This window comes from Cariama cristata, unplaced genomic scaffold (assembly GCF_000690535.1).
Source record: "Cariama cristata isolate BGI_N322 unplaced genomic scaffold, ASM69053v1 scaffold25495, whole genome shotgun sequence".
Lineage (NCBI taxonomy): Eukaryota > Metazoa > Chordata > Aves > Cariamiformes > Cariamidae > Cariama > Cariama cristata.
The window spans coordinates 1-13,501 of record NW_009616271.1 but is presented as its reverse complement, the minus strand read 5'-3'; the positions used below and the strand labels follow the sequence as shown (position 1 = coordinate 13,501).

The window sequence follows — 13,501 nt, the reverse complement described above, 5'->3', positions numbered from 1 at the left end:
TGAATTAGGAACAGGAAGCTGGTGACTTTCATTCACTTGTTTGGAATCTTATACCTCAGAAAATGCACAGAAGTTACAAAATAGTCCATTCAAGTTCAAGCAGTGAGAATTTTCCCTTACCTCATCATTATTTTATCTGAATAAATTGAATTTGGACCAGAACGTTAGAGGGGAAGAAACCTTATAGTGGACTGGACATGAGTCTTCATAAGAAGGAAGGAAGAGGTACCATTCTCACAGGTTGTGTCAGTGAAGAGATGAAGAAAAATGAGCGACAGTAATCTTAAGAGTGCGCACAGCCCTGCGTCCAAAATGGAGCACAAAATGAACATTGCTTGCTTAGGAAAGAGTAAATGCTTCTCAACCTTGTTAAGGAGGATCTTAACGGAGATAACTCGTCGTAAGACAAACAGCCATGCTGGTTGTGGGTGTAACCTGCATTGAACAAGCTTTGAACAGCACACTTTGCTTTAGTGTGCAACTGGGACAGCCAGGAGAGCTTATGCTAGTGTCAAGCCTTGCCTTTTCTAGGTAGAGACCATGACCCCAGAAGCAACAGCTGCGTTACTGAGAGCATATCTAGGCTGTGCGACGGATGAGCCTCTGCTCAGCGGGAGTGTTCCTCAACAAGGGCTCAGGAGACAGCACGCAGCCACAAATACATTTGGATGTGTGGATGGAATCTGGAAAGCTGTATGTGCTTTGCTCAAACTCACATTTTTGAGCCCTTATCTAAGGCTGAAATAATGCAGCACAGTTAAACTGGAATGTTAGAAAGTGGGAAAGAAAAACATGGCTCACTGTGTTTCCTGTAAGGAGCGTTAACAATCTGAATTAACAAACTAAGTGCTTATCTTTCTGCCATGGGTAGAAGGGCTGTGTGGTACTTTGGAGTCTGGATGCCTGTGTGTATTCTACTTCTTCCATTTCCTGACCTTCTCTTAACTAGGCATCCTCATTGCTCATTATCTTTTTCCCCCTTGTAAACACCAAGGAGTCTTCCTCTTTCCTAAATGGCAGATGTCTCTTAGGTGCTGCTGTTCCCAAGTTGTGTGTGCAGTGCATTTATGATGGGCAGGTGTATTCTTGCCCAGGTGTAACCAGCATCAGAAAGCGATTGTCATCTTCCAGAATAAAAGCTGCAGAGGCTGTTACTGTGCTATGACCACTTTGCAGTGGTCAAGCAGTGGTATATCTCCCTTTACAGGAAACAAACAAAACAAGGCAAAAAAAAAAAAAAGATAAAAACACAAAAAGCCCCCACAAACCCTCTTTGTTTTTTTTTCTGTTTCTTCTGGTAATTTTCTCCAGGTTCTGCCTCTAAACTGGATGGCTGAAATGGCAGCAGTGTAGGGTATTGAGTTTGTTTCCTTTTGTTCTGTTCTTTAATATCTACTAAGAAACTTCTGATGGAAAAATATGAGTGGAAATGCATTGGCTAACAGAAACAAACTATTTAAAAGAGCTATAAAGCCAAACTATAGCGTTTCATACCAGCAACATGGCAACATCACACCTTTAGCAAATGGACTCTAGAGCGCTTGTCTTAAAGAATATGCAACCTAGTTAAGCTGAAAACAAGGCCAAACACACTTCAAATCTGGCAGAAACGAGGTTTGGCAGAGATCTGAAGGAAGGATGTTAGTCACTGGATTTGAAAGGAGCTGCTTCTTTCAGGTCTGCAAAAACAAACTGAAGTCTGTCTTAAGTGGAAAAGGAAGAAACTGGAGAAGAATAATGCCTTGGGATTTAGCAAAAATTTTGTGGCCTGCAGGAATTGTTAAGCTGTACTTCTCAATCCGAATCTTGGATCGTTTTGGGGGGGGAAGACTAAACCAAAAAGGCTAGACTTCTCTGATTTTTCTCCATTCCAGTTCAGCTGCAACCTGGTGTGTTGTTTCATCCTTGAAAGTAGACTGTTGGCTTGGCTTTAGCATTCATGTTTTTCTTCTCTCGTTCTGTGTTGACAGTGTTTGTGGCTGTCTCTTGGTAGTGGCTAAAACAGCGTGGCAGTTTTGTGGGAACCCTGTTGTTGTCCATCAAGCAGGGAGTGCAGGCAGGGGCTGCGGGTAGGGTTGGTGGGAAAAGCAGCCGCTGCTTGCATGCTGTGAAAGCTGGTTCAGCTGCATCTGTTCCACTTCAGAGCCTTCATTTTAAAACTGAGATGCTTCTCAGGGCTGGTAGTACAAATCTGCTAACTTCAGTAGCTGATTATGAGTTCAGAAAAAGAATGCACCAAGGAAGAGTTAAACTGTTGGTACAGCCTTATGCTAAACTCAGCGGAGGGTATTTTCATAAGCAGTGGAAGAACATAGCTGCATTTGCCTTCCCTGAGATGGCAGCCATGTGGGTTTGCCAGGAATGGTGACTGCTGGTACCACGTAAAGAAAACAAAAATCACCCTTTACCATGAGTTGGGACACTACCAACGAAGCTGCGTATTAAGATTTTGAGCTGGGGCTGAAGCTCTTAAGCAATTTATGGTGAAGTCTGAAAGAATAGTTTGGCCTGGGAAAGGCAGTGGAATGGAAACCTCCGATCAGATTTTTTGCTGGAGATTTATGTGGTTTTTTGAGAGCTTGGGGAAGTTTCATCTTCACATCTGCAATGGGAATTTCATGGCTATTTTCTAGTCCTGGATCAGCTCCAACAGCAGTGGAAGTAGCAGGATCCTTGGCATTTATATATGTTTGCTGTCATCCCAATCACTGTCACTCCCCTAATGCAAGTAGTCTTGCATAATGTCCCTTAAAATATCGGGCACCTCTGGCAATTTGCTGTATCCCGACACTCCGCTTGCCGCTGCTGAGCAGCTGGTAGGAGGGGCAGAGAACTATTTTGCAAAGCATCCTCGTGGTGTGTGCCCGTTTGTAAAATACTTAGAGCCTCGCAGGACGCTGAAATGGGAGGAGAGTTTTATAAAGCATTTTGGTAGTTACAAGGGGAAAGCTCTATTTGCCTGGTACTTGCATATTTTAATGTTACATTTTATTTGTAAATATTTAACATGTAGAATACATAGGAGAGGTTCAGCCTTTTGTTAAGGGTGGAGCAGGAAGACTTCCCCTTTTGCTTCATCTTCCAGCTGTGACCCATCTGCTTGTGCAGAGGTGGCCCTTGCAGAGAAGGAGCTGCGTTCAGGTTTTCCATGGGGAGGGACTCTGCTCTGGAGCCATCCCAGGTCTTGGATATGTGATGATAGGCAACTGCTTCCTGGTAACGAGCTGGATTTTTGCTGGATTTGTGGAAATGCACGTTGTTTCTTGAGGTGTGGTGGTAGTAGTGTGAGCAGTTACTGTCTGGGTGCAACTTTTAAAGCTTAGGAACCTGCCAATATAAATCATGTTTGATTGTAAACAGTTGAAGGTGTTTTGATCAGTCTATGCTGCTGTAGTAGCTGCCTGATCTCTTGGTAGTGGGTGCCTCAGGATTCAAGGGTGCTTTCATAAGTAGGACAGAAATAAAAATGAGCCCTCTTCCCCAAGACTAAAAAGTGATTAAAAAAAAAAAAAGGCATTTTGCTGATTGCAGATGATTATAATGCAGCTGCTCGACAGTGACATCCCAGCCATGGAAAAATAACATTGGTTCTTTGAGCTATTTTCCAGTCCAGGCAGCGTATTAAAATCCTTCATGCACAGCTGGCACATTTAACTTTGATTATGTTGTTGAAGTGACTGATCTGAGAGCAGCCTGGATCCCAGTTGCTTGCAGAATTTGAAAATAAGGTTGTTCCAATTCATCTGCAGTTGGTTATTTTGGAAGAGAGACAAACTATCTCAAATACTTTTAGGGCTGCTAATTAAAGTCTTGTGGCACTCCTCTGAGAATGTCTCTAGATGGATGGAGGGACTTACCCAAGGTCATATAGTGTGTCGCTAGCAAAGATGATTATAAAATCCATGCCCTAATTTGGTCTTGTACACTGAATTATTTCCCTGGTGTTGAAAATCCCACCACAAAACAACACGCTGGCTGCTGGGCTCTCGTGTGCATCAGTGGGCTCCTCCCTGTGCTCTCCAACCTGCCCGGATGGGTCTGGCATGGGGGGGGAGCATGGGGTGGGAGCATGGGGTGGGGATGGGACAGGGTCCCTACGACCAGCTTCTACGCAGAGATGGCTGAAGTGGAGTGCCTTTTGCTGGAAGTGCACTTCTGGGGCTGGAAAAAAGCAGGAGCTTGGAAAGAGGGAGGTAGGAAGGCTGTAGAGAAGTTGCCCAAGCCTGTAGGCACTTGTGGTGTTACTGCCTCTTCTTTAAAGTTGAGTTCTGGCTTCTGACCTGAGCTGCTCCGGCACCTTTTCTTTCTCAGCTGTCTAAAAGTGTATTTTTAAATTCTGCTGGTATCCCTGGCTTCAGGGCTCCTCCCTCTGCACACAAGAAGCGGACAGAGCACAGAAGCCACTATCCAAAAGGATTGTTAGTAGAAAAGGAGACGGTGGGGGACTGATGAGCTCTGGCAGAGGCTGTTTTAAGTGTATCACATTCAGCAAATCCTCCTGCGGAAGCATTGTTAGAAAACGGGAATACAAATGTGTGGCACTTGAAGCACCGCAGCGGCAGCATTTGGCTTGCTGGGAGGTGGGTGCAGGCAGGGCATGCCGGGGCTCGGCGTGCTGGCGAGAGATGCGGGGAAGGATGCTCACGGAGCTGCTGCTGCTGCTGCAGCTTGCACCAGGTGAAACAGGGTGAGACCGACTCCTGGGAATTGGCCGTGAATTCCCCTGAGGAAAGGCGGCTGCTGGTGAGTCACAGCCCGGGCTGTGATGAGAAACACTTGCTGGATAAGAGGTTCAGTGATGGCTTTTTCCAGAAGCACTCACAACAGGACTCCAAGGAGGCTCTGACCTCATGGGGCAGCTGAAAGCTGTTTTTTGTCTGTGTTCCAGGTGGCCAAATCCTGCATTTGTGCAGATGTAAGCAGAGCAGGCTGTCCTTCCCAGGGTCTGCCTTGCACCCCTGGACTCAGTGAGAAGGGGTTGTGAAAGCAAGGAAATGAAAGGGACTGCTCTCGTCACCATAGGAGACCAGTAAGAGGTTGAAAATGCCAATGAAAGCCTTGCCCCGTTCATCCTTGGGCACAGATGTTTCTCAGAAAGGTGGAAATGTGCACCAAGATGGTGTCTTTGGGGAGGCCCCCACAAACACTCAGTGCGTGGCCGGAGTGGGTGCCTTGTGAGCAGGGTGTCGTGGTGCCGTGCTGATGGACGTCTGCTCTGCTCTTTCTGGAACTGCATCTGACATGACTCGCCTCTTTTCTTTCAGCTCTCCTGTCTTAACTTGCATGATAGCTGATCTCTGCGGACCATCTCATTGCTCTGCTCTCCAGAACGTGGTGGGGTTGAGCCTCGTTTCTGCCCCTTTCAAGCTCTGCAGTTACTGCTTGAGGGCACGAAGCAAAGGCAGAGAGGAGAGCGAGCGCCCTGCAGACCTTCCCTGACCACTGTTGATGCGGTGCCGGGCTGGGACCTCTCAGCCTATTTCGGAGGTTGTCCTCTCCTGGACAACCCAAGGCAGCAGTGTGGCCGTACCTCCAGTAGACCTGGGTTTATTAACCAGCCCTGTTGCACCCCGTAGGATATGTGGGTCCCTCCCACATGAGATGAACATAGGTCTTGCTCTGCTGTGGCTTTTCCTTTGTGTTCTGAAGCCGCTGTATTCAAACAGGTATTGAAGTAGCAGCCGGCTTCTGCTTCAAAGTTGGCGGTGGTGACTTTGACGTTGAAATGGCGCTGCTCTTGTCGAGGTCCCTGGGCAGAGGTCTCTATGTGATGGGAGGCTGCAACCCAGAAGCAGCATGGTGGTCTTGGAGAAGGAGGGGGGCTTATTCAGCCCCTTCTCTCCCCTCCGTGTGCTTTGCGTTGTGCTGGGGAGGTGGTGCCTTGCTCTGGGGTTGCCCTCGCTGGGGGCTGAGCCCAGGCCTGTGGGTGCCTTGGAGGCTCCAGTAATGGCCTGGGGAGCGACAGCTTTGTGTGGACGTGGGGAAACGAGCTGCTTTTTGGAGCATCTGCCAAACTGGCTCCTCCAAAACTGCTTTTGGGTGTTTTGTGCACTTCTGCATCTGGGAGGGGGGAGTAAATCGCTGCTTCAGCGTTTGTTGTGCACACTGGGTGCTCTTCCTGCATCCTGCACTGCAGCAGAGACCTCCCGGGGACAGGGGATGCTGGAGCAGCCTGGGGCACGGAGGACGTCAGCGCTGGCCTTGCGTGGCTGGCCCTGAACTGCTCTAAAATACACAGCAGAATTACCTTGGGGGAGGAGGAGGGAGCATTTTTTCTTTTTTTCTTGTTTTTTTTTTTCTAAATCTAAAGTGAAGTCCTCCTGCAGCACGGCATGCCTCCAGCAAATCCTGGGGAAACTGGTTCAGCCAGCACCAGTCCTGGCACGGAGGGCGCTGCCAGCACCGGGTGCTCTGCCTGGCAGCCAGGGTTACACTGGGGATGTGGACGGGGAGTAAATAGATGTGTCTGTCTTGGGGGGGGAACGACTGTGGGTTCCCTGGAACCACTAGCATAGGATGAGCCATTGATTTGATAATCCAGATGTCACCTTTTTAATTTTATTTTTTTTTTTCCCCTCTCCCTTCCTTTTAAAATGCCCTGGTAAGCCGTGACACTGCACAGCCTGGGCCCCTGCCAAAGAGCCCTGGGGTTTGTGTTCCTGCTCGCGCTGCCAGGCTCCTGGCTGCCTTGCTGCTTCGTGAACTCCCATTTGCCTTTCTTGGCTGGAAAAAGGATTAAGTTAGCAGGACAGGAAAATTAATTAGCTGCCATTTTAAGGATATAGCGTTTGTTGCAGTCCAAAGTATTTTGAAATGACATTGTATCACTGAGACCAACCTGGGGCTGATTAAAAGGCTTCTACCTGCCGGAATAGCAGATTTATTTCTGCCACGGTTCTCCCCCAGGTGATTACGGCTTCAAGGTGAATCTCAAGGCCAAATCAAAGGAGTGTTTTGCCTTCGCTGCTAGTGCTGGCTGTGGAAAGCTGGTACCAAAGTTTTTTTTCTGCTTGTTTAACATTCAAAATAGCTTTTATTCGTCTTTCCCCTCCACGCAGGCAGCCTGCCAGCTCGGCACAGGCACTGCCTGGGACAGCAGGGAACTGCAAAGGGAACTGCAGCTTCCCTGTCCCACCGAGGCTGGCGGGGGGTGAGGGATGGGGGGAAAATTCTTGCTGCCTTTTGGTGCAGGTGACACCCCCAAAAGAAGTAGAAACAGTGCCACTCTTGGGAGGGGGCTGTATCCAGCTGGAGGATGTCCCTGTAGCTAAAGTCCTCGCCAAAGGTGTTGCAGACGGAGAAGGGAGCTCTGCTGCAGCACACGGAAAGGCAAGGGAACCTGAAGCATCAGAAGCGAGTGATGAGGAAGCCAAAAATCATTTCAGAGTTAGAAAGTAATTGCCATTCCATGCTTTCTCCAGGGAGGGGGCTGCGTTGGTGCTCCAGAGCATCGGGAAGGGGCTGTCAGCCACCAGCTCTCCTGGGAAAGCTTTAATCCAGCTCTCGCCAGCGGTGGGGAGAAGGCACACCGGCCTCACACCAATGGGTCTCGCAGCTGCACTTTGCTTTCCTGCACTGCAGCGATGGCTCCAGCCGGCTCTGTCTCTGCCGATGCGTGGAAGGGAAGCACAAAGCTCCGCTGCAACTGTCACACGTGCGTGATCAGGAGTTATTTTCATGAGCGGTGCTATGGTTCAGCCCTCGCTGAACTCTCTAGGAAAAGAGCTTTCTGCCAGCTGTGCTTCCACCCCAGCCAGCCTCCGATAAGGAAAGGGGAGTGAGAGTGAATGATCTCCAACACAAACCGTGGTCCCCATCTCCTCACCCTGCGGGGGTCTAAATGACTCCTGCCCTCCTTAGCTTTAAACAAACAAAAATTCCCCACTGAACTCTCACTGGCTGGTGAGGAAGAGTAGAAAAAAACCCAGCAAAATTAACACAGATTAAACCTGCTACTCCATCAACAAATGCAAATTATCAGCACATATTTTTTTTTAAAGTATTTAATGTAATAGAAACATCCTGTCCTGTAGTCAAAGCAATTGAAGGCATGATGGCAGTAAATGCACGCTGGGTAAGGCTGGAAATTCTTCCTCTTTGGTCTAATCCGAGAAGCTCTTGGCACAACTTTTGCTTTTGAAGAAGGGAAGCTCATCTGTGAAGGACTGCACATTGCAAGGTAAGCACAAGGTAACTTTGGGAGCTGGTTAAGGTGCTCCTTACTTAAAACACTGCTTATTGGTTTTTTTACACCCTCGTATTCAGTGCTGGCTGCAGACAGCAGCGCAGTAAGCAGACAAAGGGTGAGTCTGCCACTCTCTCTGGTGCAATGGTGATGGATGCTGTAGTTAAGCAAACTCCTCTAGTTCTTTGCTAACTTTTCAACCTCCCCCAACAGAAAAGCAGAACAGGGAGTGAAAAGCAATCTTGCTCAAGTCCAGGATTTTAACTATCGCCAGCCCTGTGAGTAGGCTGAGCGTTTCCCCCCAGCAACTGTTGCAATACCAGACCTTGCAGGAGCCTGTCCCGTGGGTTGGCAGGGGATTAGCACATGGTAGAAAAGCCCTTACTATGGTTAAACCGAAGACAGAAAATACATCAGCTCTGCCAGATACTAGAAATCTCAAAGGCAGGCGGATCCCCAAGCTGGTAACACTTCCCTCTTAAATGTTTTGTTTAGCTACTTGTAACATGCTATTTTGATTCTCCCTACTGATCTTACTTCGTAGTAATGAACAGCAGGCCAGGCACGCACTTTCACACAGAGCTGTCGTAATTAAGGCAATCACTTCTTGTCAATGCTAGGCACTTTTAAACATTCAGTCATCAGGGATTTGCTGCAGCAGGCTCCAGGATGGTCAGAAACAAACAAATGAACCCCCAAACACTTTAAGGATATCAATTTTTATTGGACATTGCGAGATCAATAAGAAAAAATAATTTGTACAGCTTTGTGATATAACCATTGCTGCTGAAGAGTAAGGCTACTTGTCACGAGAAGAGACCTGATACAGCCAACAGGGTGTTCCTAGCAGGACCCGCTCCGAGAAGCAGATGATGTTCGCTCACCCTGTCCCACAGCAGCACTGTCTGCCTTGGGCAGGTCCACGCAGCCTTATGGTAGCACAAATGGGGCTTCTGAGACATTAAGGGTGAGCAGCCCTGCTCTAAGAGACCCTCTGCAAATGGCTCACTGCCAGCCACAGTTGCAGTATCAGTCTGGTACAGTGGTTACTGACCTTCTGCCTTCTCCCTCCCTCTGCTAATTCTGTCTTTTCTCTGTGCCTTGCAAGGTCACCTGGCCAATGTTCAGCCCTTTCCTCTGTGCAGCAGCTGCCGCACAGCAGCCCTCTTCCCCAAGGAAAGAGCTCTGTCCGCAATAGAGCTGACCTGATACTTACTATTTTTGAGACCTTTGGCGACAGCAGCTGGCAGGAGCCGATTTGTGAGATCAGCTAAGGGGGAACCAGGACACTTTAGGAAGTAATTCGGCAGCTCAGACGCTTTCAGCTGGCAGAGCAACTCTTTCTAACCAAACCCTGATGCTTAAGAGTGATTGTAGAGCAGCAACTATGGATATTGCTCTGGCACTGGGGCACCCACTCCATAGGACGGGCAGAGCTAGAAAAAGAGACTTCGGTTTACACAGTATTTTTGCTAAGCTTTTTGCCTTTGACAGTTCTTAACAGTTTAAAAAAAAAGAAACGGATGCTAGGACAAAAGGCTGAGTTTCCACAGCGGCAATGAGACATCCTCAGACTAGGCAAAATTCTAGTTGGCCCCATCAGTATCTCAAACTACCATCCCTTTGCTATGTCAGGTAGGTGAAATGCCAGACCAAGAGAAATTTTAGCATCGATTCAGCCCCTAAGGGGAGATCAGAATTTAGACATCAGTAAGAGTTAAAGGACTGTATCATCTGTCCTAATACATGAAATCAAGACAGTAATCTTAAATCAACGAAGGGCTCAGGTGGAAAAAAGAAATCAAACTGAAAGGCTCTGTTGGCAGAAAAGGGGTTAGTTGTACCATGACCGGTTGATTACCTGTACTGTACTAGTGCCGGCAAACAGACCTAGCTGCTGGACCCTACTACTGGACCACTGACAGAATGGATATTTCTTATTGATACTTAAATACTTCTCACACAAGATGACTCGGGAACTTGTATCTGGTGCCAACACAGCATTCAGCCGGCTGATGAACATTCCCGTATTCACAACCCAAGAGAACATAAATACAGTGGGTAAACAAGCGGAGCATGGTAGATGACCTACGTGATCAGACGTGAGCTGCCTCCCCCACACAGGCACCAAATGTACAGCCACATCCCACGCAACTTGGGGCAACATAGGACAGTTTACATTTAAACGAAGGAGGGCAACAAAGAAATAACGTGATAATGAAAAACTAGGGAAAAAAACCCCACCAACAAACCTTCACACAACTATTTTTCAGCATTGTAAAAAAATAAAAGTGAAAGCAATCTTTTTGACTTCCCGTGCCTACACCATGCAGGTCTCCTAGGCATTCTAGGAACAGGAGACGCTGCCCCTTCTTCTGCTGTTAAGTGATGCAGTGCACACAGTATTTCTGAAGGAGTTCCATAAACTGTAGTGCAAGCAAACTGAGAAAATAAATAGCACTCGAACATTCCCTCTTGTCAAAGAACATTAATTGCAGTAAAAACTAGCTTGCTTTTTGTTTTAACTGAGGTTAAGTCAGCTGCAACTTGTTTTAATATATGAAAATTTGAAGATGTGTTTCACAGCATAACTGTAGAATACTTTACACTGCATTGCCAATTCACAATTCAGTCATTTTCATTAACAGTGTACAAAGAAGGTCCTTAGTTTTTATATATATATATATATATATTTTATAAAGTCTGGAAGATCAATATAAATACTGCTCCAGAAATTAAAAAAAGTGTTTACATCCCCGACTTGAATATTACATCTCAGTGTCCTGGATTATTATTATAATCTGTAAAAGTCTTAGCGACGCAGAGGTTCAAGTTTTCGAAATTTCAGTGACGAGCTGGATGACAAAGCATCTTGGTTTGAAGAAGAATTCACTGTGTCTGGGGACTGGAACAATACTCTACCACGATGATTAAATACATAAAAAGATGGATGGTTCCTTAATGTGTCAAACGTCCTTCAAAATAAATGTAAAAAGTCAACGTTAATATTCTTTCAGAACAGGGGTTTTAGAAGAGTCAGCCTAGGGTATATCAACTTTTACAGACACCGAAGAACAAGTTTTGAGTCCAAAGCTCTTGCTCACTTTCTAAAATTCCTAAACCAGAACACAGAGGAAATACAAAGCCAAGCATGAAAAATACTGACTGCTCACTACGCAGAGGTCGTCCACCCCAGGGGCAAACTTCACCTTCCTTCCTTGAGCTTAGGGGCAGGCCCGTGGATCACTACACGCACAGGTACCAAATGTGCCACCCTTATTTCAGCTGTCACTTGTGTTAATATCTTGACCTTGTGTCTACTGTCAGCTTTCCATCCCTTTCTGTGCCTGAAGTTAAGGGTTTTAGGTAAATGCTATGAAATACAACGATATCAACTTGTTTACTTTTCACACTCCCCTGTGTTTTTGGAAATGGCCAGAGAGGCCACATCTGCCCATCCAATTTCATATCCTTTTCAAAAATCTCAATTCAAAATCCCTTATTTTCTTAAAGCCTTTCAGATACCCTGCCTTGAATAGTTCAGCATGAGATTCAAGTAATTCAGACTCTTGTAAAGAAGCAAAGACAAACAGAGAGTGAGCCAGGCATACTGCCTCATAGTCTACAAGACCCATCTCACGACAGCAGTTTGTGACTGCTGAGCTCTTACTTCCCCCACATAGACGTTTAATTCCTCTACCAACTCTGCACACCAGGATTTTGGATGAGAAAAAGCAAGAAGTTTATTTAAATTGTTCTGGTTATCTAACTCTCTCTGAAATTCAAGACAGTGTTGGCTTTCCCAGTAGTGACCGTTCCTCTCAGTGTTATTGTCTACAACATGCATTTAAGAAGAACTGAACTAAAGAGCAAGTTATTTCACAGCCGTCAGTTTGTATAGGGAGTAGCAGATACAGGTGTTTATGAAAAGAAGAAATAAAACATACTTATTTTTTAGTTCTGAAGTGGCATCCATGTCTTTAAATTCTCCTGCGATATGTACTATCCCATAGCAGGTAACTGCAAAGGCTAACAGAGTCTGAAGAACTATCTGTAAGAGAGGGAAGCACAATGCAACACACACATTACTTAATATTCTTAATATTTACCACAAAATCTCATCTTTCAGTGAGTATCTCTTGTGCTTTTCACCCAGTGACAGCAAGAGCTTTACAGAGGTGGGCAACTCAACAGTAGGGAAACTGCAGCACGGGAAGATTAAATACCCCGCTGATGTAGCACGGCAAAACTGTGGCAGAGCTGAGAAGACCTTCAGCTGCCTGACAACTGGTCTGCGTTGCATGAATTGAATTGATTCACACGGCTCCTCAGCAAGATCCTTAGAACAAAACACCGTGTTCTTGTGCACTTAAGGATCTAATACTCTCTCCGAGAAACAAGTTGGCTGCCAACACACGCTGTGCAGCGGTGGCAGCTGCTGCTCGGTCCAAATGCCATGCCTGGTTATTGTGGGTATTTGATCTCCTTACCTTTCTCATTAAGCAAAAATGAAACAGATAATAATTGAAGCAGAATTTAAAAAACAAGCAAATAAAACAAATAATTAAAAAAAAACCTTCCTGAAGCAGATTGTGCTGGGATCAAATGGGCACGCAGCCACACTGGATAAACAAATGTCAGCCAACAAAAGCCAGAGGGAGGAGGATGTTTATGCTGCAAAGGAGGAGATGAATGCAAAAGCTCTCTGAGCTACATTCAGGGAATTCCTGGACAAGATGCTTCAGGGTAGTTCTAAAGAAGGAGCGGGAGGTCTGGACCTGGGGGTTTGTTCTCTCTGACAGATACAACAGACTGCAGGAAGTTGGGACAGAAAATATGGTTCTTTTTGACAGAGGGAGCTCAAATGAAAGTGCAATTTAAAAACTACTTTATCCTTGCCCATCATATTAAAAAAAAAAAAAAAGCAATTGAGAAAGACTAAACTATCCACACAGCATTACACCTGTCAAACATTGTAAAAACTTAAACTTACATCTATGGGCAATGTTTCATCTTCCTTTTCTGTTAATCTCATATAAGAACGATCTACAAAACAGAAACACATACACGCATCACACACTCCGTATAAGCAGATAAACGGAACATCAATACCAAACCCCCACAAGAACTTGCGGCAGGACTTGGACATGTGTCAGTCCTGATCACCCCCAGGCAGCTGGGCTACTCCTGGTCTTCCCTTGAGACTGTGCCCCTCCAGAGCACGGCTGAGCCCGGACCCCGAGCAGTCCCCGGCTCCACCGCCTCCTCTCCTCACCGCCAGCAGGGAGGACGGCTGCGGGGATGCCAGCGGGGACG

General features: G+C 46.4%; 1 protein-coding gene across 1 annotated transcript; it reads right to left on the bottom strand.

The window, feature by feature from the left end:
- Window positions 1–10,863: 10,863 nt before the first annotated feature.
- MMGT1 (membrane magnesium transporter 1) lies at window positions 10,864–13,231 on the bottom strand (the record flags this gene model as incomplete). The annotated part of the gene is made up of 3 exons (XM_009700120.1): window positions 10,864–11,160; window positions 12,133–12,236; window positions 13,179–13,231. Coding segments are annotated over 3 exons (320 nt in total), but the record flags the coding sequence as incomplete, so codon positions are not given.
- Between the last annotated feature and the right edge of the window lie 270 nt (window positions 13,232–13,501).